Source organism: Aotus nancymaae, unplaced genomic scaffold (assembly GCF_030222135.1).
Source record: "Aotus nancymaae isolate 86718 unplaced genomic scaffold, 86718_ANA_hifiasm-v0.15.2.pri h1tg000015l_1, whole genome shotgun sequence".
Classification (NCBI taxonomy): domain Eukaryota; kingdom Metazoa; phylum Chordata; class Mammalia; order Primates; family Aotidae; genus Aotus; species Aotus nancymaae.
In genome coordinates, this window is record NW_026988427.1 from 10,144,903 (window position 1) to 10,168,770 (window position 23,868).

Below are 23,868 nucleotides of genomic sequence, written 5' to 3' on the forward strand. Positions count from 1 at the left end.
ACTCTGTCTCAAAAAAAAAAAAAAAAAAAAAAAAGGTCAGGCAAAGAAGATCGAACTTACATATAATTGTAGTGCTACCTCACACCCTTCCCAGAAAAAAGCAGTAGAATAACAGATAATAGAAACTCTGATTCAGGAAAACTTACAAAGTAAGTTTGAACTTGTATAGTAGAAGGGTACATTGAATGTCTGGAAAAATCAACACAGAATACTCAATACTGACATATAATCTCATAAAACTATTAGATTTTAAAGATTAAAAAGTTATTCCAGGCTGGTGCAGTGGCTCACACCTGTAATCCCAGCACTTTGGGAGGCCAAAGCAGGAAGATCACTTGAGGCCAGAAGTTCAAAACCAGCCTGGCCAACATGGCAAAACCCTGTCTCTACTAAAAGCACAAAAATTATCTGGGCTTGGTGGCACATGCCTGGAATCCTAGCTGCTCAGGAGGCTGAGGCACAAGAATCCCTTGATCCCGGGAGGTGGGAGACAGAGGTTGCAGTGAGCCAAGACCCTGAAAGATTCTTTCTCAGAGATGTCTGGAGTGCAGTGGCACAATCTCAGCTCATTGCAACCTCTGCAGTCTTTGCACTGCAGTCTCATGCCTCAGCCTCCCAAGTAGCTGGGACTACATGCATGCGCCACCATGACTGGCTAATTTTTGCATTTTTAGTAGAGACGAGGTCAAGGTTTCACCACGTTGGCTAGGCTCATCTCGAACTCCTGACCTTAGGTGATCCACTCGCCTCAGCTTCCCAAAGTGCTGAGATTATACAGAGTAATGTTTTTAAGATATACAATAAAAGAAGCTGTGACCCAAGGATTTGATACCCAGCTAACCTGACCTCAGGTATAAAGACCATGCACAGGAGTTCAGGGGCTCTGTCAGCCTCTGTGGAGTCTGCTGGAGAACAGACTCCAGACAGCCAAAGAGGGATGGAGCAGCTTGGGCATAAGGACTGGTGGGAGCATTGGATATATTTAGCTGTGGAGTTAAGTTAGATAGAATAGAGGTGACAGCATATAAATTTTATATTCTCCGATGATGGAGACAGTACAATCAAAACATGAGATTAGGAAGGTATATAAGGCTGGGCATGGTGGCTCACGCCTATAATTCCAACACTTTGCGGGCTGAGGTGAGTGGGTCACCTGAGGTCAAAAGTTCAAGACCAGCCTGTTCAGTATGGTGAAACCTCGTCTCTACTAAAAATACAAAAATTAGCCAGGTGCGGTAGCACACACCTGTAATCCCAGCTACTTGGGAGGCTGAGGCAGGAGAATTGCCTGAGCCCAGGAGGTGAAGGTTGCAGTGAGCTGAGATCATGCTACTGCACTCCAGCCTGGGTGACAGAGCAAGACTCCATCTCAATTAAAAAAAAAAAAGAAGGCATATGGAAAGTAGAATAAGCTCACTGATTGCCTTATTAATTAAAAGTATATTCTTTTGATTAGATGTTGGCAGAGAGGGAGGAAAGTGGAAGAAAAGGCCTACTGGTTTTAATATTGCTTGTAGTGGGGAATTGACATCTTGAAAAAAGAGGACTAAGGAAACTATAATGATATTAGCATAAAAGTAGGCAACTCTTTCAAGAAATGTTGTATAAAGGTCAGCAGAGAATAACAGGTAACTTTTGGGAGGGCTAGAATTTTAATTGAAGTATAACATATATACCCAAAAGTGTACATACAGTGTACAACTGGATGAATCTCAGCAGAGTGAGCATAATATTTGAACAACACCCAGCCAAAGTTGGGGTGAGCTTTAGGGGAATAACAGTGCAATCCTGCTGGGTGCTGTGGCTCACGCCTATAATCCCAGCACTTGGGGGGCCAAGGCAGGGGGATTGCTTGAGGTCAGGAGTTTGAGACCAGCCTGGCCAACATGGTGAAACCGCATCTCTACTAAAAAAAATTAGCCAGGTGTGGTGGCACACACCTATAGTCATCACTGCTTGGGAGGCTGAGGCAGGAAAATCACTTGAACCCAGGAGGTGGAGGTTGCAGTGAGCCAAGATTGTACCACTGCACTCCAACCTGAGTGACAGAGTGAGACTACGTCTGAAAAAAAAAAAAGAAGTGCAGTCCTGTGCTGGAGAGTGACTCTTGCGGGGAAGGCAGGGGATGGTGTCCAGCTGCAGGCAGGTGGGCAGGCAGGAGGGCACCCATGAAGGGCTCAGAGTGTTCTCAGTAAAAAGGGAAGAAGTGTGGTTCAGTGGGACGCAAGGATGGCAAGGTGGTTTTGGAGGTTTCTGTGAGATGGTTACCTCGGGAAAGTACGGAGGACTGAACTAGGAAGGATCCCAGGCAGCTCTGATCACCCACCTGAGGCCAGTGAGCCCAACCTAAGGTGGGACCCCAGCCAAGCTTCTGCAGAAAGCAGCCTTGCCCCCAAGCTCGGTGCCGTGCTCGCCACCTCACTGGGAGCACGCATCTGCTGCGCAGCACATACCCGGCATTCTGGCTCCTTCCCTGGCACTGAGATTTGTGATCCTCCAAGGTGTCTCACAGCCTGTGAGCCCATTTCTGTCCTGGTCCGTCCCTCTGGGGGAGCCGCAGGCAGGCAGTCTGCCCACTGGATTCAGGCAGCTTGTCGTAAACATTTGTTTAAGTAGACCCAAAATCCATTTCTATAATATCATGGGGACAAGAGGGGTGGACTGTAGGTGTGAACCTAGCAGAGTTCTCTCTTTATATATATATATATATATAAACAACCTTATTGAGGTAAAATTGGCATACAATATACTGTACATATTTAAGGAGAACAATTTGGTACATCTTAACATATATACCCTCATGAAGCCATCAGCACAGTCAAGATCAGGATTCTCTCAGAAAACACAGAATGTGAAGTGTTTTAGGAGGGCGCCCAGCACCCTGGCCGCTGCCCCAGCCCTTGGTCGAGTGGGACAATGGCCATGGGACCAGAGTCGGCAGGAGGGTGTGAGGGGTAGAGAGCCCAACCCAGGCCGGAGCCCACCATGGGGAGGTGACCACCTGCAGAGCCAAGAAGCCCAGGCAGTCAGCTGGCTCTTGTCAAGCTGGGCTCTCCCCGAGTGGACTTTGCTTTCTGCCAAGACAGCGTCACTCTCAGGCCCGTGTGGCACCATGATGGCAGCAGCAGGCCTTGCATGCTCCTTGGATTATCCCAACACTCCTGCAGAAGGGCCATTTATTTCCCAGACCACAGGCCATCGCCCCAGCCCTCTGTTCAGCCCAAGAAGCATGGGCCCACAAATGGACAGGGATATGTCTCCACATGAAGATAGGGCTTCTCCTGGCCTTTGCACTGATCTCCCTCAGAAAGGGCCCACAGGGTGAGCCCAAAACCCGTTCCCTGAGACTGACTCACTGGGGAGGGTGGATTTGGTTATTAAGGACTCCATGTCCAGCAGCTAGAGAGGAGCTGAGGGCTGAACTGCCCAGCCAGACAGGCTCTTCTCCATGCACCTTTTGCCCCCATGGCCCTTCCTACACCAGGCCCTGGTCCAGCTCTGGATGGACAGGTGCATCAGAGGCTGCCTGGCAGTGCAGTTATTAGGACATCCCCTTCCCTGTTTTATTTTCCAGTCTTCCCCAGCTCCTCAGGAGGTGTCAGAGCAGCCCGCCAGCCCAGCCTCTCCCCTCAACAGCCACCAGAGCTTCTGTGTGCAGGAGGTGCCGACCGCGTCCCAGGGCCTACTCAAGCTCTTCCAGAAAAACTCGCCCATGGAGGACCTTGGAGCCAAAGGGGTGAGCCCTGAGCACCAGCACTCCAGTCTCTGTCTAGAGCTGAGACCTCGGGAGGGAGGCTGGAGCCAGTCCTGGGCCTGTGCCTTCACTCAGGGCCCTGGGCTGACCACTTTGCAGTGCCCCCCCAGGCTGTGCCCCAGCAGTGTGGGATAGAGCAGGCACTCTCTGGGTGGGGGCTCCCCTGACCTGCTTAGTGGCGCTGTTTGCTACGGGCTGTAGGCCCCTGAGGAGCTGGTCTCCTGAGCCTTGGGAAGTGTGGCTCAGCGTGGGCTGGTCTTTCCCGGGAATCGTGAGGGAGGCCGCACTTGCTCACCAGCACTGTCTGGAGTGTTCATGAGGCTTTCGGCGTGGCTTAGGGCTTGGCACTCAGATGTGCTTCGGTCCCCAGGCTCCCTGATGTGCTTTTCCCTCAGGCTAAGGAGAAGATGAAAGAGGAATCATGGCACATCCACTTCTTCGAGTATGGGCGTGGTGTGTGCATGTACCGCACAGCCAAGACACGGGCACTGGTCCTAAAGGGCATCCCTGAGAGCCTCCGGGGAGAGCTGTGGCTCCTCTTCTCTGGTGAGTGGGATGCACCTCCCCACCTCCCACCTCAGCTCAGCCAGTCACAGCCCCCAAGCTCTCCCTGTGTGAGCTTGTCTGGTCCTTAGCTGGCCTGGAGTTGACCAGGCAGGAGCTCCCAGCTCTTTCACACAGCTGAGAGCCAGGCTCTGGGCTGTGGGCAGGGGCCCAACCAGGAGGAGCATCCTGAGGGACAGAGGCTGGGAGCTGGGCACTCTGCTGGCCAGCTGGTGCCCTCCCGCTCACAGTGAGAAGGAAACAGGTCCCTAGAGACCTCCTTTCCTCGGGACAGACTCTGACAGCATTCATATCCGTGGCCACTGGAGGAGGCAAGTCAGCCACTTGAACTTTCAGGTGGAGCAACTTCCCCAGGAGCACAAGGGAAACCTTGTGTCTCAGCTTGTGCTTGACCCCAAGTCCCACCTCTCCTCTGTGGGGCACTGGTGTCTCCAACCTGCCCTGTTACTGCCCCTAAAGTACCAGAAGAAGGGAGACAGCTGGCACCCATGTCTCACCAGGGGCCTGGAATGAGATGGAGACTCACCCTGGCTACTACACTGAGCTGGTGGAGAAGTCCACTGGGAAGTACAGCCTGGCCACGGAGGAGATTGAGCGAGACCTACACCGCTCCATGCCTGAACACCCTGCCTTCCAGAACGAGCTGGGGATTGCCGCCCTCCGGCGGGTGCTGACTGCCTATGCCTTCCGAAACCCCACCATCGGCTACTGCCAGGTAAGGGGCCTGGCAAGGGCCCGGAGACAGCTTCTGCCACCAGAGGCTCATAGGAGCAGGTCCCTGTGGTCTCAAGCCTGTGCAGTGACCCTGCCTCATGTCTCAAGGAAGGAGCCCAGCTGCAGAAAAAAATAGAATTTAAAAACAGTATTAATTGCTCATCTCATCCCCATTCCACATGGACGTTGTCTTCTTGGTACTCTGGTCTGAGTCCTGGCAGCATTTGATTGTTTTATGTATTTGATAAAATAAGTATACATAATATAAAATAGCCCATCGTCACCGTTTTTAAGCATACAGCTCAGTGCTTTAAGCACATTCACGCTGTTGTGCAGCCATCACCGCCGTCTGCCTCCAGACCTCTTTTCATCTTGCAGAACCAAAGCTCTGTGCCCATTAAACATGCCCCAACCACCATTAGCAACCACTGTTCTACTTTACATTGCTATAAATTTGGCGACTGTAAGTGTGTCATATAAGTGAAATAATATAGTATTTGCCTTTCTGTGTCTGGGTTATTTCATTTAGCGTAATATCCTCAAGGGTCATCCATGTCATATGAATATGTCAGAATTTCCTTTCTTTCTAAGGCTGAATCATATGCTATTGTATGTATAGAACACATTTTCTTTTCCTTTTTTTTGAGATGGAGTCTCACTCTTGTTGCCCGGGCTGGAGTGCAGTGGTGCAATCTTGGCTCACTGCAACCTCTGCCTCCTGGGTTCAAGTGATTCTCCTGCCTCAGCCTCCCGAATAGCTAGGATTACAGACATGTGCCACCACACCTGGCTAATGTTTTCTATTTTTAGTAGAGATGGGATTTTGCCATGTTAGCCAGGCTGGTTTTGAACTCCTGACCTTAGGTGATCCACCCGCCTCGCCCCCCAAAGTGCTGAGATTACAGGCATGAGCCACCGCGCCTGGCTAGTATTTCTATTTTTAATTTATTTTATTATTATAAAATAGAGACGGGGTCTTGCTAAGTTGTCCAGGCTGGTGTCAAGCTCCTGGGACCAAGGGATCCTCCTGCCTTAGCCTCCCAAATAGCTGGGACTACAGGCATGTGCCACCACACCCGGCTAATTTTTTTTTTTTTTTTTTTTTTTTAAGAGATGGGGTCTCAATCTTGTCCAGGCTGGCCTCAAACTCCTAGGCTCAAGTGATCTTTCTGCCTCAGCCTCTCAAAGTGCTGGGATTACAGGCATGAGCCACCAGCCGCCATGTCTGGCCTTTTTTGTTGTTGTTGTTTAGACAGGATCTCCTTCTGTTGCCCACACTGGAGCTCAGTAGCATGATCCTGGCTCACTGCAGCCTCCACCTACTGAGTTCAACCAATCCTCCCACCTCAGCCTCCTGAGTTGCTTGGACTACAGGTGCACAGCACCACACCTAGCTATTTTCTGTATTTTTTGTAGAGGTAGGGTCTCACTGTGGGGCCCAGGCTGGCCTTGAACTCCTGAACTCAAGTGATCTGCCCTCCTCAGCCTCCTAAAGTGCTGGGATTACAAGGTGTGAGCCACTGTGCCCTGGCCTATTTTTAATTTTTTTAGGAATTCCGTACTCCTTCACCAGCAGCTGCACCATTTTATATTCCCACCAGCAATTCACAAGGGTTTTGATTTCTCCGCATCTCATCAACACTTGCTATATTCTGTTATTGTTGTTGTTACAGTGATGGGCATGAAGGTATCTAATTATGCTTTACGTTAGCATTCCTGGCAGCTTTTGATTTTAAATCTAGGCATTTTTCTGGCCAAGTCAGATGGCTTTCTGTTTGCCTTAAAGGTCTTGTTAGCAGCTAGGGCTGTGTGTGGTCCCAGTTCTATGCCAAGTGAGTGGCCTTGGTGTGGGGCTCTGGCCATGTGGCTCCCCTCCACATCAACTTGGTCATGCGTCCCCCCTCCAACACTAAACACTGCTCCACAAAAGTGTGATGTGTTCACGTCCACCTTCTCTGGTTTCCCAGGACCTTCTGACCGAGTTTGAAGGAGCTGGTTGACTCTGTTAAATCCATTTCCTACAGATTGCCTTTTGAATTTCCCGCAGTTGGGCAGAGACAGTTTCTCATTACCGGATATCCAACCTCCTGAGGAGGAAGACTTGCTTGTAGAAGGAGGCCGTTAATCTTCACCATGAGAACCTGAAAAATAAAAATCACAATGGCTGTAGTCCCAGCACTTTGGGAGGCCAAGGCGGGTGGATCACCTGAGGTCAGGAGTTTGAGACCAGCCTGGCCAACATGGCAAAACCCCATCTCGACTAAAAATACAAAAAATTAGCCAGGTGTGGTGGCAGGCACCTGTAATCCCAGCTATTCAGGAGGCTGAGGCAGGAGAATCACTTGAACCTGGGAGGTGGAGGTTGCAGTGAGCCGAGATCATGCCACTGCACTTCAGCCCCAGCGACAAGAGTGAAACTCCATATCAAAAAAAAAAAATAACAACAACAATAAAAAGAAGAGATCATGTGGGCCCTTGCAGGGAGGGGGTAGCTGGGAGGGGTGGGGAGAGACAGTTTTATTTGCTGGCCAGCAGTGCAAGCCTTCATCGGCTGTCTCTGTGCCCGGCAGGCAATGAACATCGTGACCTCAGTGCTCTTGCTCTATGGCAGCGAGGAGGAGGCCTTCTGGCTCCTGGTGGCCCTGTGCGAGCGCATGCTGCCCGACTACTACAACACCAGGGTGGTGGGTGAGTGTCCCGGGTGCTGCCTTGCCTGAGTCTTCAGGTACCTGGTGGTTCCATGAGGGTGGCAGCCCTTCCCAGGCCAAGCTCCAGGCTTCACATGGGTTCCCTAGGAGTTAGAGGGTAGTATTACATATTCGGTCGTTTATAAAAGTCCCCTCAGAGCCCAAATTCCCATCTGTCTAACTTTCTGTCAACTTTTTGATTATAGAAAATTTCAAACATCAAAACTAGAGAATATATATCCCCCATGTAACCTGATGCTCAACTTTATTGAGCTCACATCCAGTAAAATCTGTTATTAAATGGAAATGGACTTGCAAGAGTACTTAATCAAGTTCATATTTAAGTGTGTTATCCTGTCCTTCCCCTGCCGTCTGGTGTTTGGAGTTACCACTCTTGGGGTCCTTCCAGAGTTGCATCTGTTCACAGTCACCAGAACTGGACACACAACCACTGTTTACCTCTCATGCCTTAGGGAGAAATCAGTATTTCCCCAAAATAAATTTCAAGTGTAGTGGAAGACACAGTTATTTCACCCAGTGGTTTGGGAGCTGTAGAAAAGACTTGAAGGGTTTTTTCGTCCTTGTTTTCTCCTGGCACTCCAAGTCCCCTTCAGCCCTCACTGAAGAGCTGGCAGGGCTGGAGTGGCCAGGGCTGGTGGGCTTCAGGCCATGGCCCGCCCAGGCCATGGGGTGGGCTCACCTTCAGCATCACTCATCCTGCCCGCAGGAGCCCTGGTGGACCAAGGCATCTTCGAAGAGCTCACAAGAGACTTCCTGCCACAGCTCTCGGAGAAGATGCAGGACCTGGGGGTGATCTCCAGCATCTCGCTGTCCTGGTTCCTGACCCTATTCCTCAGTGTCATGCCCTTCGAGAGTGCTGTGGTTATTGTCGACTGTTTCTTCTATGAGGGCATCAAGGTGATACTGCAGGTGGCCTTGGCCGTCCTGGACGCCAACATGGAGCAGCTGCTGGGCTGCAGCGACGAGGGCGAGGCCATGACTGTGCTGGGCAGGTGACGTGCTGGGCTTCTCCTGCCGGGGGCTCACAGCAGAGCCTCTCAGCAGCCCTGGGCACTGTCCAGTCAGCATGCAGTGACTGTGCCCACCAAGTGCTAGGCCACGGCTGGACCCAGAGGTGCTCTGGGGTCAGGAGCCGGCTCCTTTCTAATGGGAAATGAAGCAGCACTCAGTGACAGCTGCTGGGAGGAATAAAGCAGGCACTGCAGGCAGAGTGTTCTGGCAGAATAGCCGCCGCTCAAATGTGGGGATGGGGATGCTCCCAGAGGAAGCAGTGACCACAGATCCAGTGACCACAATTCCAGTTGGTGGCATAGCTGGGCTTTTCCTGTGTCTACCAGGTGGTCCCCATCATACCTCTCCAAGCTGAGCTGCATTGTAGCCCCCATGCCCTAGAGGGAGTAGACCTGCCCTGGGCCCGCTGGTGATGTCCAGCTAGTCACGCCAAAGGCCCAGTGTCATCCCAGCCCCTCTACCCCCTCCTTAGTCCCCACATCCCATCCCTTGCAGATTCTGTCTGGAATCCAGCCCCTGGCCTGCTGTGGTGCAGCCCAAGCCTACCATGCCCTTTCCCTGGGGTTCCCTTTTCAGGTCTTTCACCTGCCTGCATCCCATAGGACTCATAAAACCTGGCCCTGCCCCTCCCCTGGGTCCTCTGTACAAAGGCACTGTCTGAGACCCCAGCCTGGCCTTCAAGCCCCGGCCCCTCCTGGCTACACTCTGCCAGGCCCAGAGCTCTGTGGAATCCCACCCTACTACATAGCTCATTTGCCTAGCCTGGAATGCTCCCACCCTCCAGGAACAGCCTGGAAATGCTGCCACTTGCCTGTGGCCAGGCCAGGTGATGCCTGGGTCCCTGTAGATCCAGCAGAGTTGTCACCTCCCTACTGTGGACCATAGTAGCTTTTGGCCCACGCTGATGTCAAGGCACTCAGCCTGCGGCTGGAGTCTGTGGCTGTTTTTCCTGCCCCTTCCTGCAACAGGCGGATCGGCCTCCTCCAGAGCAGGGGTCTGACTGGAGATAGGACCAGGGTCATGGGCATGGGGAATCAGCTACCTCCTCCCACCTGAGTGTCAGGCTCAGTGCAGAGAGCCGGGGAGGCCATGAGCTCTGGTGGGGCTAGGTCAGCTGACCCAGGTAGGGCTCCATCCACAGGACCGTGTCCCTGGAGAAGCTGATTCCCTGGGCTGCAGCAGGCCTTCCCACCCCCCTTCCCCCAGACTTTCTCCTGTGACTCAACCTTTGATTCTTCTTGGCCAAGGTGGGAAGGTCCCACATCCCCAGGGCCCTGCCAAAGTGAGGAAGCTTGTCATCCTTCCAGCGGGGTAGGATCTGGAGTTATAAAGGGTTCTTGCTCCAGGGACACTCCCCCGCCCCAGAAAACAGCCCAGCATCCTCAAGGTTAATGCTCAGGCCTTGTGGGGGGCATTGCCCTGTAGAGCTCCAACTTGCTGGGGGCCCTGGTGGGACACACCTCTGCCCTCCTGGAGGGTGCCCAGTCCTCAGCGTGCTCCTTGTTAGGAGAATTGCGAAGATTGGGTCCCTCCGCGTCACTCGACTGTGGGAATGAGGCTCCCTGTGCGTGGTCTGGACTGTTGTCCTCTGCCCTTTGCAGATACCTGGATAATGTGGTCAATAAGCAGAGTGTCTCTCCTCCTATCCCACACCTCCACGCCTTGCTGACCAGCGGAGATGACCCCCCTGCAGAGGTGGACATCTTTGAGCTCCTGAAAGTGTCCTATGAGGTCAGCACTCAGTGGGGCTAGTTTGGCCAGGCTGCTCCATCTGGTATGTGGGTTGGGTGGCTACGGGCAGGTGGCATCATCTCACAGAGTCACCTCTGCCTGTAGAAATTCAGCAGCCTGAGGGCCGAAGACATTGAGCAGATGCGGTTTAAACAGAGGCTGAAAGTGATCCAGTCCCTGGAGGACACAGCCAAGAGGAGTGTGGTATGGGTGCCGGCAGGGCTGGATGGGGGCTGGGCCTGGGGGCAGTGGTGCCCTCTCCACAGAGCAGGGTGGGTGCAGGGCTCCCCACACCCAGTCTCCTATACTGCTTGGTATGTACATGCTGGTAGGATTCATGGGACTGGGATACAGAGGTGTAGATGAGAAGGTGGGGAGAGGTCCCAGTTACTTTTCTCTGCTGGTGGGTGAGTCACCGAGAAGCTTCTCAGATGGCTCCCACCCTGAAGGCCACATGCCCTCTGGGCTGAGCCTTCCCCCCACTGGCTGTGCCATGTGTTCCCTGCCCCACTCCCAGGCAACATGCTGCCACCCTCCACACACCCCAGACACCGTGTCTCTGCCACAAGCTTCTGTCCACGTCTCTGGAGGGGCCAGGCCCTCCCTGCCACCCTGTGCTGCAAGACCTGTTCGTGGTCTCTGCCCCCAAAGCTAGGGACTTCTTCCATTGTTTCCACGTTCCCAACCCTCCTGCAGGCTTATAGGACACTGTGATGACATTGGGTCACAGCACGAGGCACTGACTGCTTCGGCCAATTAAAGCAAAGGAGCGTCAGCTTGCAGGATCTAGGGCTGTTTCCACAGAGTTGGCACCAGGGTCTCTGCAGGGATCCAGATGACAGGAGCTAAATGAGCATCCCTCACCCTGTGACCTCAACTGCACATTGAGGAGACAAAGGCTCCCCCAAGCCCATCCTGGGAAGGATCCCAGGAGTGTGAGCCGACTGGTGGGTGGGGGGCCAGGGATGGGCTGTGGCCTTGCCCTCTCTTGAAGGGTCCGCCCTCAAGTGCTGGGCCACTGAGAGGATGCTTCACGCCCTTGCTCTCGTCCATTGAGGATGCTCTCAGAGTGCTGTACTTCTGTGGCAGGAGCTTGCGATCCAGCCATACACCTGTTTCTCCTTCCGTCTAGGTCCGAGCTATACCTGTGGACATCGGTTTCTCTATTGAAGAGTTGGAGGACCTTTACATGGTGTTTAAGGTGACAGCCCAGAGCCAGGGCAGGAACCCTTCCTAGCTTCCTAGCTTCCTGCCAGAAAATAAACAGATTTAAGTGTATCCCCCAAGTGCATCCTCAGATGCAGTTACCCTGAATCTCATGTGGTACAATCACATCCTTCTTGGAGTTTAGGCAGGACCTCTTATATTGCAGGAAATCCACTCAAGTCATTTACACAGAAGAGGGAATGCATTACCCTTGTAACTGAAAAGTCTAGCAATGCACAGCTTTAGACATGGCTGGATCCCAGTGCTCAAATGTGCCCTCAGGCTCCCCCACCTCTAATGTCCTCTGCACTGCTCTTCCTACACCATGGCAGGACTGTCATCACAGCTCCAGGGCCATACTCTTCTCAGTAACCCCAGTGCAAAGAGAATTTTTCTTGTGGTTTTAGCAAAAGACCCAGCCTTGATAGTTGGAATAACCACCTTTCTGTTCTTGTTGCCAGTTCGCATCCATTTCTCCAGCTGCCTCAGGTTCAGCGCTCAAGGTGGCCGCTGCGCTGTGACCCTGGTGTCACAACACTTGAGCCAGCTCTGCCCGCCTCCTAGAGAAGTCATAGGAGTGAGAGCAAGCCTCAGGCCTCTTGTTTCCCTGTAGCCCTGCCAGGAAGGCTCAGCCCTTTTCTGGAGCCAGCAGACCAGCTCTGCCCCCTGCAGGCTGCCAAGGGCTCTGTTTCTCAGCCAACCCTCTCCCCATCTGTTACAAGGGGCTGATGATACCCTGAGAGTTTTTGGGAGGTACTGCAGTTTCTAGCCAGTGCTTATCACCCCAGAGCTCTGCAGGGTTGGACGGAGGGGGAGGGTGGATGCACATCAGCCTAGAGGTCCCCCCAACCCACAGGCTTAGTGGCTGGGCTATCTCACCAGACCATCTCCCACAGGCCAAACACCTGGCTAGCCAGTACTGGGGGTGCAGCCGCCTGGTGGCCAGCCGTCGGGACCCCAGTCTGCCCTACCTAGAGCAGTACCGGATCGATGCCAGCCAGTTCCAGGAACTCTTTGCCAGCCTGACGCCCTGGGCCTGCGGCTCCCACACACCTGTGCTGGCAGGGCGCATGTTCCGGCTCCTGGACAAAAACAAGGACTTGCTGATCAACTTCAAGGAGTTCGTGATGGGAATGAGTGAGTGCCTGTGGGGCCTACAGGGGCCTGACCTTCCCACACCCTTTCCCAGGAAGCCTTCCAAATGCCAGCATCTCCAGTCTGTCCTTACTACAGCAAGCAGGGGGCAGGAATAACAGTTTACCCACGGGGCCAAATTGGGGTTCAGCAGGAGCCTTGCCCCACCACGCATGCAGTCTGGGGCTGCTAGAAGCTGGTCTGCCAGCCCCAGGGAAGGGCTGAGCCTTCCCAGCAGGGTGCCAGGGAGGTAAGAGGGAGACGCCCCCTGAACTCTCCAGCGGGGAGTCAGGCAGTGCAGGCTGTGAAGAGGGTCCCACTCAGACCCCCTGCAAGGGGCTCTGCAGCCATCTTGCCAGCCTCCTCCCTGGCCTCCACAGGCGGGATGTACCACGGGGACCTGACAGAGAAACTCAAGGTGCTCTACAAGCTACACCTTCCCCCAGGTGAGAACCTCCTTCGCACTCCCCAGCCGTCATCTCCCACTTGTCCAGAAGTTCAGCTGCAGAGAACAGGCCTCTGTGGGACTATGGGGTCTTGAGGGGGCACAGGGGCTCTGCAGGCTGGAGGTTCACATTGGAGGAGAGGGAGGGAGCTGGAACACCTGGCAAAGGTCTGAGACCAGGGCCTTGGCCTGGGAAGGGACATGGAGGAGAATCCCATGGGTGACTGGGCACCACTGGGAACAGAACACCCCACTAAGCAGGCAGCTGGACCCAAAAACCACGAGATGGGGCATGAGTGGAGCTTCAGGGCTGGAACTGAAACCACCTGCATTAATTCATCAAGTTTCTTAAGGGTTTATTCCCAGAGGTTCAGCTAGAGAATCCTGTCACATGGCCATGAGGGGCCACTTCTCTCTGGCCTCTCAGTGGTGCTGGAGCCTAATGGAGCTGCAGTGGCGACAGGCTGTCTCTGCAGAGGGAGGGCTCGCATGGGTGGCTCCTTGGACAGTGCTCCAAGGAGGGGGTCATCTCCATCATCACAGAAGGAAACAAAGGCTTGAGCAAGTGGATATCATGGGCCGGGTGCTCTGCTCCGGGAGTGGATCTGCCCCAGGTCACTGCTGTTGCTTGAAATCTGAGGTCAGCAGCTTCCCTCAGAACCGACCCCGTGATTTGTAAAGCTTGCAGCCCATTGCTGTGTGCCTCCAGAGCTAAAAGGCTCTTGACATAGCTGTTCTCACTTGTGACTGGCTCACCAGAGAGGCCCTGGTGGGACAGACTCCACTGGGCCTGGGTCCCAGGGTTGAGAGCACGCAGGGCTACCTTGACGCTCCTGAGTCCCTCAGCCCACCGTGCCCTGTCCAGACAGAGAACACGGGCTCTGGTGGGCTGCAGCCCATGCCCTGCCACACTCACCCAGGACCATGTGATCCACAACCCTGGGTACTGCTTGGTGACCTCCAGCAAAGACTGCACAGAATGAGGCAGGCCAGCATGCATGATGTGGCATAACCTCTGAGCTACCCCAAAGGGAGAGCAGCAAGTTGCTCGTGCATGGCTGGTCTCTCTCTGCGTGCCCATAGGAGCATGAACCACTCTCAAAGGGTCCACCGGCCAGATGATCATTGGGGCAGGAGGGCAGCTGCTGTTCACTGGACTGCTGATTGTGTTGATTGGATTTTTACCTGGGATACGTATTTCCTTTTCAAACACAATGTAAAAGGAAAGTGGCTGGGTGCAGTGACTCACACCTGTAATGCCAGCACTTTAGGAAGTAGAGCCAGCCGAATCACTTGAGGTCAGGAGTTTGAGACCAGCCTGGCTAACATAGTGAAATGCATCTCTACTAAAAATATAAAAATTAAGGCCGGGGCACAGTGGCTCATGCCTGTAATCCCAGCATTTTAGGAGGCCGAGGCGGGTGGATCACCTGAGGTCGGGAGTTCGAGAACAGCTGACCAACATGGAGAAACTCTGTCTCTACTAAAAATACAAAATTAACCAGGTGTTTTAGCACATGCCTATAATCCCAGCTACTCAGGAGGTTGAGGCAGGAGAATCCCTTGAACCCAGGAGGTGGAATTGCAGTGAACCGAGATCATGCAACTACACTCCAGCCTGAGCGATAAAGTGAGACTCCATTTCAAAAAAAAAAAAAAAGGAAAGTAACAACCAGAACTATCACCATCAAAACTATTTTTTTTGAGAAGGAGTCTGGCACTGTTACCTTGCATTAGAGTGCAGTGGTACAATCTCAGCTCACTGCAACCTCTGCCTTCTAGGTTCAAGGGATTCTCCTGCCTCAGTCTCCTGAGTAGCTGGGACTACAGGTGTCCACTACCGTGCCCAGCTAATTTTTTGTATTTTTAGTAGAGATGGGGTTTCAGTATGTTGGCCTGGCTGGTCTCAAATGCCTGACCTCATGATCCACCCGTCTCGGCCTCCCAAAGTGCTGGGATTACAGGTCTGAGCCACTGCACCTGGCCACCATCAAAACTATTACCGGGTATTGTAATGGGCGGGTGCTGGGACTGGCCAGGCTGTGGGCAGGGAAAGCGAGCCTCTGCCCAAGGCTGGAGGGGACTTGCTCTGAGGGGATCTCCTTGTTTCCTCCTGCCCTCACTCTGTCTTCTCTCCGAGCACAGCTCTGAGCCCAGAGGAAGCTGAGTCAGCCCTGGAAGCGGCCCATTACTTCACAGAGGACAGCTCCTCAGAAGGTGAGTGGCCACTGGAACACTTGACATGCCCAGCCAGCACCCTACGGCCACCACAGCCTCCCTGCAGGGCTCGGGCAGTGGCCAGCAGCCCACCTGGGCTCAGGGACCAGGCCGCATGGGGTGCTCCCCAGGGGACCATGGGCTGGGCCCTGCCACACTAGCTGGGACTGGGGCCGCCCCCTGTGGATGTCCTCACTGCTGTTTCTCTTATGTCTCTGTCTCTCTGGACCTTGACTCCTCCCACCTCTGCCCCTCTGCCTCTCCTCTGCCGTCCCTTCCAGCATCTCCTCTGGCCTCAGATCTGGATCTTTTCCTGCCCTGGGAGGCTCAAGGTCAGTCCCCGGAAGGCAGGGGCACCCCCCCGTACCTCCTAACACTCTCCTGCACTGTCAGGAAGCCTGGAAGCTCTTTGTCCCAGGGACCCCTCTGGGACTTCATCCTCTGGGGATAAGTCCTGAGAAGGACCCAGAACCAAGCCACTCCTCTGCACCGCCTCCGTGTCTGCTGTGGGTAGGCAGTAAATAAGGCCCCCAGCACACTAGGCGCCGAGCAGGCCCAGGCACCACCTCCTCAGCCGCATGTTAGAGGTATTCTGTCTTCATGTGAGTGAGAAAGAAATATAAAATGCTATCACTGGAGCATGTGAAAGACACAGCGTGGCCGAGTGGAGGCTGGAAGGAATATTGGATGCTTTCCTAGGAAAAATCTTCATGTTCCACATCACTTTTTTGTTAAGGAACAACATGCATGTTGAGTGCCTGTTAGAACTCACCGCTGTGCTATGTTTAAAGCCTGTTGGGAGCATCTGATCCGAGGTGATGGGAGCATTCTAGGCCCTGGGCTTTGGCAGTCGAACTGGTGACATGCAACACACTTGCAAAACCGACCATAATGCCACCTGGTGATTTCACATGGGGGATAATGCACACCAGGGAACCGACTCAAAAGAGAAAAATATAATGTGTCCAAGATGCCCATGGCAGTCCTGGTGACAGTGGCAGAGGCTGACTTAAGCTTGAGGACCTTAATTTCAAGGACAGAAACTAGAGAAACAGGTGCACCTCCTGTTGTATATGGAACCAGCAGGCCACTCTAGGCTTGTCCCTCATGCTTCTGAGAGTGGCATGGTGGCACAGAGCCCTGGCCTCAGACCGCACATAGACCCCAGGGCACAGGGCCTCCATTCCAGGGTGAGATGCCTGAGCCCAGAGAGGTGTGCCCTTCAATGCCATCAAAAAGCCAGCAAGGGCAGCTCAGAACCGAGGTGCTGCCGACCTGCCTGAGGTCCCCCCACCAGCCACACTGCCTTGGGGAACAGCTCCAGGAGAGCTGGTCGACTGCTTCTCCCCAGGTGCCTGTTCCCATGCAGGGAGTGTAGCGTGCGCCAACTCCAGCAAATGCAGTCCTCCCCAAAACACTATGCTGAGCACGGGATCTATGCACAGACAACGCCTCAGCAACTGGCACAGCAGGTGCTGGTGGAATTGGTCATTAGGATTCCCCTCAGTTCTAGCAGGAATTATAGAATTCATTAGTCCTCAGACTTATCTGTAGCCCGAATCATCATTCACTTCAAAATCAGCCTGTTGAGACTTATGAGGAAGTGAGGGTTTGGCGGCTTTTGTTTTAACGTGACCAAGTGAAGGAATGCTCAGGCCCTTGCTGTGGTGCCATAGGGCAGGGCTGGGTGGGCCAGGCAGGAGGCATGGCATGGGGGACCTGCCCCCCAGGGCCTGGCCTGGGGCTGGCTCTACAGAAACACAGACAACATCTCTCAAGGACCCCAGGAGCTTGCGGTCCCAACAGCAGAATGTTCCTCATGTTCTTTTTATTTTTCCATTTGTCCAGAAGCACTACCGCAGGAAGAGCAAGAAGGAAGTGGAAGTGAGGATGTCCAGGAAAAGAGAGGAGGTACAGGCCATTCTCTGCTATTGTTCTTAGAGATCCCAGCATTGGGACACCCTTCCTTGCTGGTCTCTTGCCCAGTCACTGTCAGAGAGCCCCCTACCCTGGGAGATGGCAGATGCGTGCCCCCATCAGGAAGCAGGCCTCTGGGTGCACAGCTACTCGTCAGCAGCCACAGGAGGCTTTGCGCTCTCCACCAGCCACACTGGTGCTGCTCAGCCAGCCCCCTCTTGCCAGCTTCTCTCCAGATGCCCTGTGACTCCATCTGAAGGAAGATAGTGTGGACCCATTGTCATCAGCTTAGGTCCAATCACTTTAGCAATTTAGGGGAAACCTGTGGCTATTCTGTGTTGTTTTCCCATGACCACCTTCCCAAACGACAGGGTATTTTGTAATAGGGCCCCAGTAACTCCATGCCAGAAAACACCCAACCCCTCCTCTCCCTGCTGTCAGCCCCCAGCCCTCTCTCTCACGTGACAGAGATTAATCTCTCTCCTCCTAACCCGCAGAGGAGAAGGGGACCAGCTCTCCAGACTATCGGCACTACCTTCGAATGTGGGCCAAGGAGAAAGAGGTTCAGAAGGAGACGATTAAGGATCTTCCCAAGATGAACCAGGTAGGCTCCATAGGAGCCTATAGTGGACATTTCTGGAGAGCTCTGGCCAAGGCTGGGCCCTAATATCAGAGCACCCACACTGCAGCCTCTCCTGAGGGTGGGAAGGCTCCTCCCTGCCTCTAGAGCCGGTTAGTCCTGGTTGCCAGTCAGTGATGATTCCAGAAAGACAAGAAACCAGTTGCTCCAGGGCCTTGTACAGGGATGTGTTTCCATGGTGCCACTGCCCAGACTGAGTGTCCACGAATCAGGAGCCAGAGGCTCACAGGCTACCTTTGACAAGAATGTGTTCCACACCCTACACCCTCCCAGCCCTGCTCAGGGCTCTGCACACACAGCCCCTCCACGGCCCACTCTTCATTCACTGGTCTCGCAGGTCGGGAGCACAGTGTCTTTCCAAGGGTCTCACAGCCAGAAAATGGGAGACCCCAGCTTCAAACTGCAAATGTTCAGCCAAAGGCCAGTCTGGAGCACCAGCCTGACCATGGCCCTTGGGCCAGATCCACCGCCTGGCTGTGCCCAGAAGGGGACTCTGCAGTCTGAGCACTCACCCTGCAGGCCTGGAGGGTGGGCACTACATGCAATGAGGAGTCTTCTCGCTCTTAGGCCAGGGGGCCTAGATGTGTGGCTTAAGGACCTAGCATCCACCCTCCCCAGGAGCTCCCTTCTCAGCTGACCTAGGCTGTACTCTCCTCACCGTCACCTTCTAAAGAGCTTCATTCAAGGGCTGAGTTGAGGTTGCTTCTGATTAAAAATGTAAAAAGCCAATGAGAAGTCTTTGTAGTGACTGGGTTTAGAGTCATGGTAGAACTCCATCTCCCTCTGCAAACAGAACAGACCTAGAAACAAGGAGGCTCCAGGTCAGACTGGCACGCTGTATGTGCCGAGAGAAAGGCAGCTGGAGAGGAAAGCCTTTTGAAGAACTATGTGGCCTTAGTTGAGCCACTCTCCCTCTCTGAGCCTGTGTCCTGATCTTGTGAAATGGGACTGATGAGGCTCGTAGAGATGATTAACAAGACGGCAGCCAACATCCTTAGGCTGGCCCAAGTCATCAGTTTGGCTTATATGGACGCCTTCTGACTGGTCTTTTACCATCTCCCTGTTCTGTTTTTCTCCTTAAAAGGAGCAGTTCATTGAGCTGTGCAAGACGCTTTACAACATGTTCAGTGAAGACCCCATGGAGCAGGACCTGTACCACGCCATCGCCACGGTGGCCAGCCTCCTGCTCCGCATCGGAGAGGTGGGGAAGAAGTTCTCGGCCCGCACAATCAGAAAGCCCAGGGACTGTGCCACTGAGGAGGACGAGCCACCAGCACCCGAAGCCCCTCAGGATACAGCCAGGGAGCGTCAGCCCCCAGCTGCAGGAGACCCCCAAGCCAAAGCAGGTGGAGACATGCACCTCTGGAAAGTCCCACAGGAGAGCCAGGTGGTGGTGGAGGCAGGCAGCGGCGAGGGACAGGGCTCACCCTCCCAGCCACTGTCTGATGATGAAACCAAAGATGACATGTCCATGTCCTCATACTCAGTGGTCAGCACAGGCTCCCTGCAGTGTGAAGACCTCGCGGATGACACAGTGCTAGTGGGCGGGGAGGCCTGCAGTCCCACAGTCCGCATTGGGGGCACTGTTGACACTGACTGGTGCATCTCCTTCGAGCAGATCCTGGCCTCCATCCTGACGGAGTCTGTGCTGGTGAACTTCTTTGAGAAGAGAGTGGACATTGGACTCAAGATAAAGGACCAAAAGAAAATGGAGAGACAGTTCAGCACTGCCAGTGACCATGAGCAGCCTGGAGTTTCTGGCTGATGCCTACAGCTGTGAGGCTTGGCCTGGGGTGTTATCAGTGGGCTGGCCTCATCTCCTCCTGCCCTTCCTCCCTTATCAGTTTCTCTTTAAAGGCGTGCCCTTCCTGCTCTCCCAGGAGCAGTGAGTGTGTGACTGGAAAGGAGGCTGGTGCAGACCCAGCTGCCTTAGACAGATTCCCTGGGCCTGCATCTCCTGACACCAGCTGCTTTTGGGCCCAGGAAGAGGCTGTGGCTCCCACCGTCCTTACACCTGGTGGGAGCCTGCCTTGCACCAGCTGTACCTGCCTAGTGTTAGAGGCTCTCAGATCTGCCCTTGCTTGCCTCATACCTCTGGGCCCTGCACTGTGGCCAGGCCAGCTGAGTCCCTCCATCCATGGGATGCTCTCCTGCAGCTGTGTGGTACAGGGGTCATTTCTGCCTCTTGGCACCAGATGGGGGCATGTGTGTGTTGGGCACCAAAGTGATAGAACCCTCAGGTGCTCTCCAGGAGCCTGAACCTCCTGACAGGAACATGAACAGAACATTATTGCACAGGGTGGGCGCCGCACACAGGCGTGGCTGTACACGGGCATGGCTAAACACACACTCTCAGCTCATCATCCTTTCCAGTAACTTTGAAAGCACATCCTCAGGTCCTGATATATTTCCTTGAATTCATTTCAGTTGGCTAAAAATTACACTGTGCTCAATGCCTTAATAAATCCCTGAAAGAAAACCCATACTGTGTGCAGTGCCTTGCTGTGGCCCCTAACCACAGCTTAGGCCTCCCAACTTCTCCCCAGGCCAAGTGTGGGGCCCTGGCTGTGTTCTAGAAGTTCAAAACACTTAGTCCTCCACAGGGGGTGGAAGAGTACAAGGCCTGCCAGGTTGGATGGAGAAGCAGAAGGTGCTGATGCAGGCTGGGCAGGTCCTGACCAACCTGCATTAGGAGATGCCCTGATCTCCACAGGTCTTCGTAGGCAGGGGTTATGGGTCCTGGTGAAGGAAGTGCATTCTCAGGCCTAGGCTGCAGCAAGTGTCTGCCCTTGGGTTCAAGAAGCAGACTGGAGCCACAGGTGACCAGAGTGGGTCCTGGGGCTGAGCTACAAGGATCCCCTCACTTTGCAGCAGGAGCTGAAACTGACCAGTGTCCAGTGTTTGCCCCCACATGGGGCTGCTCTTGCTTCTACTAAAAGATACAGCAATTCTCCCCTTATCCATGGGGGATACAGTCCAGGGCCCCCAGTGGATGTCTAAAACCGCAGATAATAACAAACCCTAAACATACATGTTTTTTCCTATACATACATGCCTGTGATTAAGTTTATGAATTTGGCACCTTAAGAGACTAACAATAAAATGTAACAGTTATACTGTAATGAAAGTTGTAAATGTGGTTTGTCTCAGTATCTTCTTGTACTGTACTCATCTCTTTTCCAGGTGGCTTTTGACTTTGGGTAATTAAAGCTGCAGAAAGTGAAACTCAGAGGTACTACTGTATATCTCTGTGGAGGCTGTTTTTCTTTTAACTAAGTAGCTTTGCTTCTTTGTTTGTTTTAGAGACAGGGTCTCACTCTGCTACCCAGGCATGACCATAGCTCACTGTAGCTCAAACTCTTGGCCTGAAGTGATTCTCCTGCTGCTGCCTCCCTAAGTAGTTTGGGACTACAGGAATGCAGCACCATGCCTGGCTTTAATTTCCTTTCTAGTATTTACATAAACTACCATAAAATAATTTCAAATGATTTATACCAGAAAGACTGTTCTTGGCTCTACTATAATTAAGATATAATAACCGCATACATTTAGCAATTTCAAGTCTTAAACTGATTATATTCAATTAGATTTGAATAACTTGAAATTTGGATAAATGCCTTTTTTTCATTTTTTGTCTTTACAGAGGTAAGATAAATGTTTTTAATATGTGGAAGTATAAGCTTATGAATACGCCAAATAAATTACACCCAAGGATATAAAAGAGGAATCTGGCCTATTCACATGATACAATGTACAAAAATGTACAATAGTCCTTTCATTCATAAATCATTCAACCTGGGTAAATAACTCAAAATGTTTAATCAGAACAGTAACATTAAATAATAGATAATACAAATAAAACATTTAAATTATAAGTAAACATGAATATTTTAAAACTGCCTACTGAGTAACGTAAGTCATATCAAATCATTCTTAGAATTTCCAAGAAAAAAATCTATATACCTGAATTTTTAAAGGATTTCGATGTTCTGGCTAATGCCCTTTTTGGCCATAGTCCACCTGCACCCAGGTGAATAAGAAAAATAAAAATGATTTTCATGTTCTTTATTGCCAAAAGGAGAAAAACATACAGAAAAGTAGAAAAACAATTTTTTCCTAGCGCTACAGATTACTTCTCAGTATTTTGGTGTTGATTCTGTAATTTTTTTCGGTTTAACCAATGTCATATATGAAATTTTTACTCTTTTCATTAAGCATAAAACATTCTTTGCCGATGCCTTCTGTTCTTAAACGTGGAAACGAAGGAAGACCACCCAAATGAGAAACGTTATGGGAGTCAGCATCGTCACCCGGTGTGGGTGGGTGCAAGGGCCTGGGGGTGGAAAACGGGAAAGGTTCCAGGTGGTTCTGACTGCACGCTATCGGAAACTCGAGGTGAGCTAACAAGAAGCAGGATGTTTTCTGTGACTGGTTTGGGGAGCGTATTCCACTTTCTCGGGTTGGTTGTGACAATGGGAGGGTGGCACAAAAAACAGAGGAGCAGGCAGGTACTCCTGACCACTCCTTACCACGCCGCCGACTGCCTGGTTACTGCAGCAGTCCGTTTACTGCCATGCGTTGTCTGGGCACTGTCTGTTGGCATACTGTCTGTCAATTGTTTTTTTTTTTTTTCTGATAACTACTATGCAAAAGTTGTAAAAAATTAAGATTACCTACAACCTTAGCCACACACACACCCCAGGAAATAATGCCGGTGTCACAGAATTCTAACGATGTACCGTAATTTTGTAACTTTGCTTCTCCACAGCATGTTGTCACTTCAAACTCACCTTCTTGCTGATGGAACTGCATAAGGGTCCGCGCCGTTCTTACTGATTTCCATTTCTTCCTGGTATACTTGAGGGAACCCTAGGGCATGAATAATACATCATCCTGGTGAAGGGATTCCTTTCTTGGGGTTGCAGTAATTGCCAGGTTTCTTTCCACGGTTTTGCATTTGACCATTCTCCCCGCACCCTTGTCAGGATTGGGTGTTTACTTAACGGGATGGTTTCTGCTGTTAAAAGTGAGTGTCGGCCAGGTCCTGTGGCTCACGCCTGTAATCCCAGCACTTTGGAAGGCCGAACCTGAGGTCAGGAGTTAGAGACCAACATGGAGAAACCGCATCTCTACTAAAAATACAAAAATTAGCTGGGTGAGGTGGCGGCCACCCGTAATCCCAGCTACTCGGGAGGCTGAGGCAGGAGAATCGCTTGAACCCGGAGGGCAGAGACTGCAGTGAACCGAGATCACGCCACTACACTCCAGCCTGGGCGACAGAGCGATCGAGACTCTGTCTCAAAAAAAAAAAAAAGTGTCGGCTCGCTTTTTTTTTTTTTTTTTCTGATTATTGCGCAAAAGTTGGAAAATAAAACATTTTAAAAAATGAAAATTACAACCCTAGCCACAGAGATTTGCAGGGATTTAAAAATTTTTTTGTATTTCTTTTTCTAACAAAGCTACAACCCTAGCCACGAAGGGTTCCCACGGAACTGGGAAGCAGAAGCCCTGCTGTCCCAACTCCAGTCTCCCAAGGCCGGAAGCCGCTGCCTTAGGAAGACGCGTGCACTACCCTGGTCAGACGGCAAGTCCGTGAGCAGGCATCCCGCAGCCACCGGGATCCAAAACTCCTTCTGAGATGCAGAGGGGCCCAAACGACCAGCGAGACGCGCGGAAGGATAGAGGGGTCCCAGTGCGCAGGGGCGGGGCTGCGGCGGGCCGAGCGAGGAGCGTACGCGCATGCGAGGCGGCGCCGGGGACTAGAGGAGCCCGAGCGCGTACGTGGGCTGGGCCGCGACTGGCCAAGCGCCGAATAGGCGCGCGCGCG

General features: G+C 52.6%; 1 protein-coding gene across 2 annotated transcripts in view; it reads left to right on the forward strand.

The window, feature by feature from the left end:
• The window catches only part of TBC1D9B (TBC1 domain family member 9B), a 49,436-nt gene extending 27,847 nt beyond the window's left edge, over positions 1–21,589 (forward strand). The window contains exons 8-22 of one of the 2 annotated variants that reach the window (XM_012451489.2): positions 3,575–3,736; positions 4,150–4,300; positions 4,819–5,033; positions 7,603–7,720; positions 8,447–8,732; positions 10,353–10,482; positions 10,588–10,686; positions 11,615–11,683; positions 12,585–12,825; positions 13,203–13,268; positions 15,413–15,484; positions 15,766–15,816; positions 17,333–17,395; positions 17,899–18,005; positions 19,126–21,589. In XM_012451489.2, the coding sequence (XP_012306912.2) occupies positions 3,575–3,736; positions 4,150–4,300; positions 4,819–5,033; positions 7,603–7,720; positions 8,447–8,732; positions 10,353–10,482; positions 10,588–10,686; positions 11,615–11,683; positions 12,585–12,825; positions 13,203–13,268; positions 15,413–15,484; positions 15,766–15,816; positions 17,333–17,395; positions 17,899–18,005; positions 19,126–19,806 (2,511 nt within the window). In that variant the 3' untranslated portion in view covers positions 19,807–21,589. The remainder of the gene's footprint in view (positions 1–3,574; positions 3,737–4,149; positions 4,301–4,818; positions 5,034–7,602; positions 7,721–8,446; positions 8,733–10,352; positions 10,483–10,587; positions 10,687–11,614; positions 11,684–12,584; positions 12,826–13,202; positions 13,269–15,412; positions 15,485–15,765; positions 15,817–17,332; positions 17,396–17,898; positions 18,006–19,125) is intronic. The other variant, XM_012451490.2, reaches the window with a different exon arrangement.
• The last annotated feature ends 2,279 nt before the right edge of the window (positions 21,590–23,868 follow it).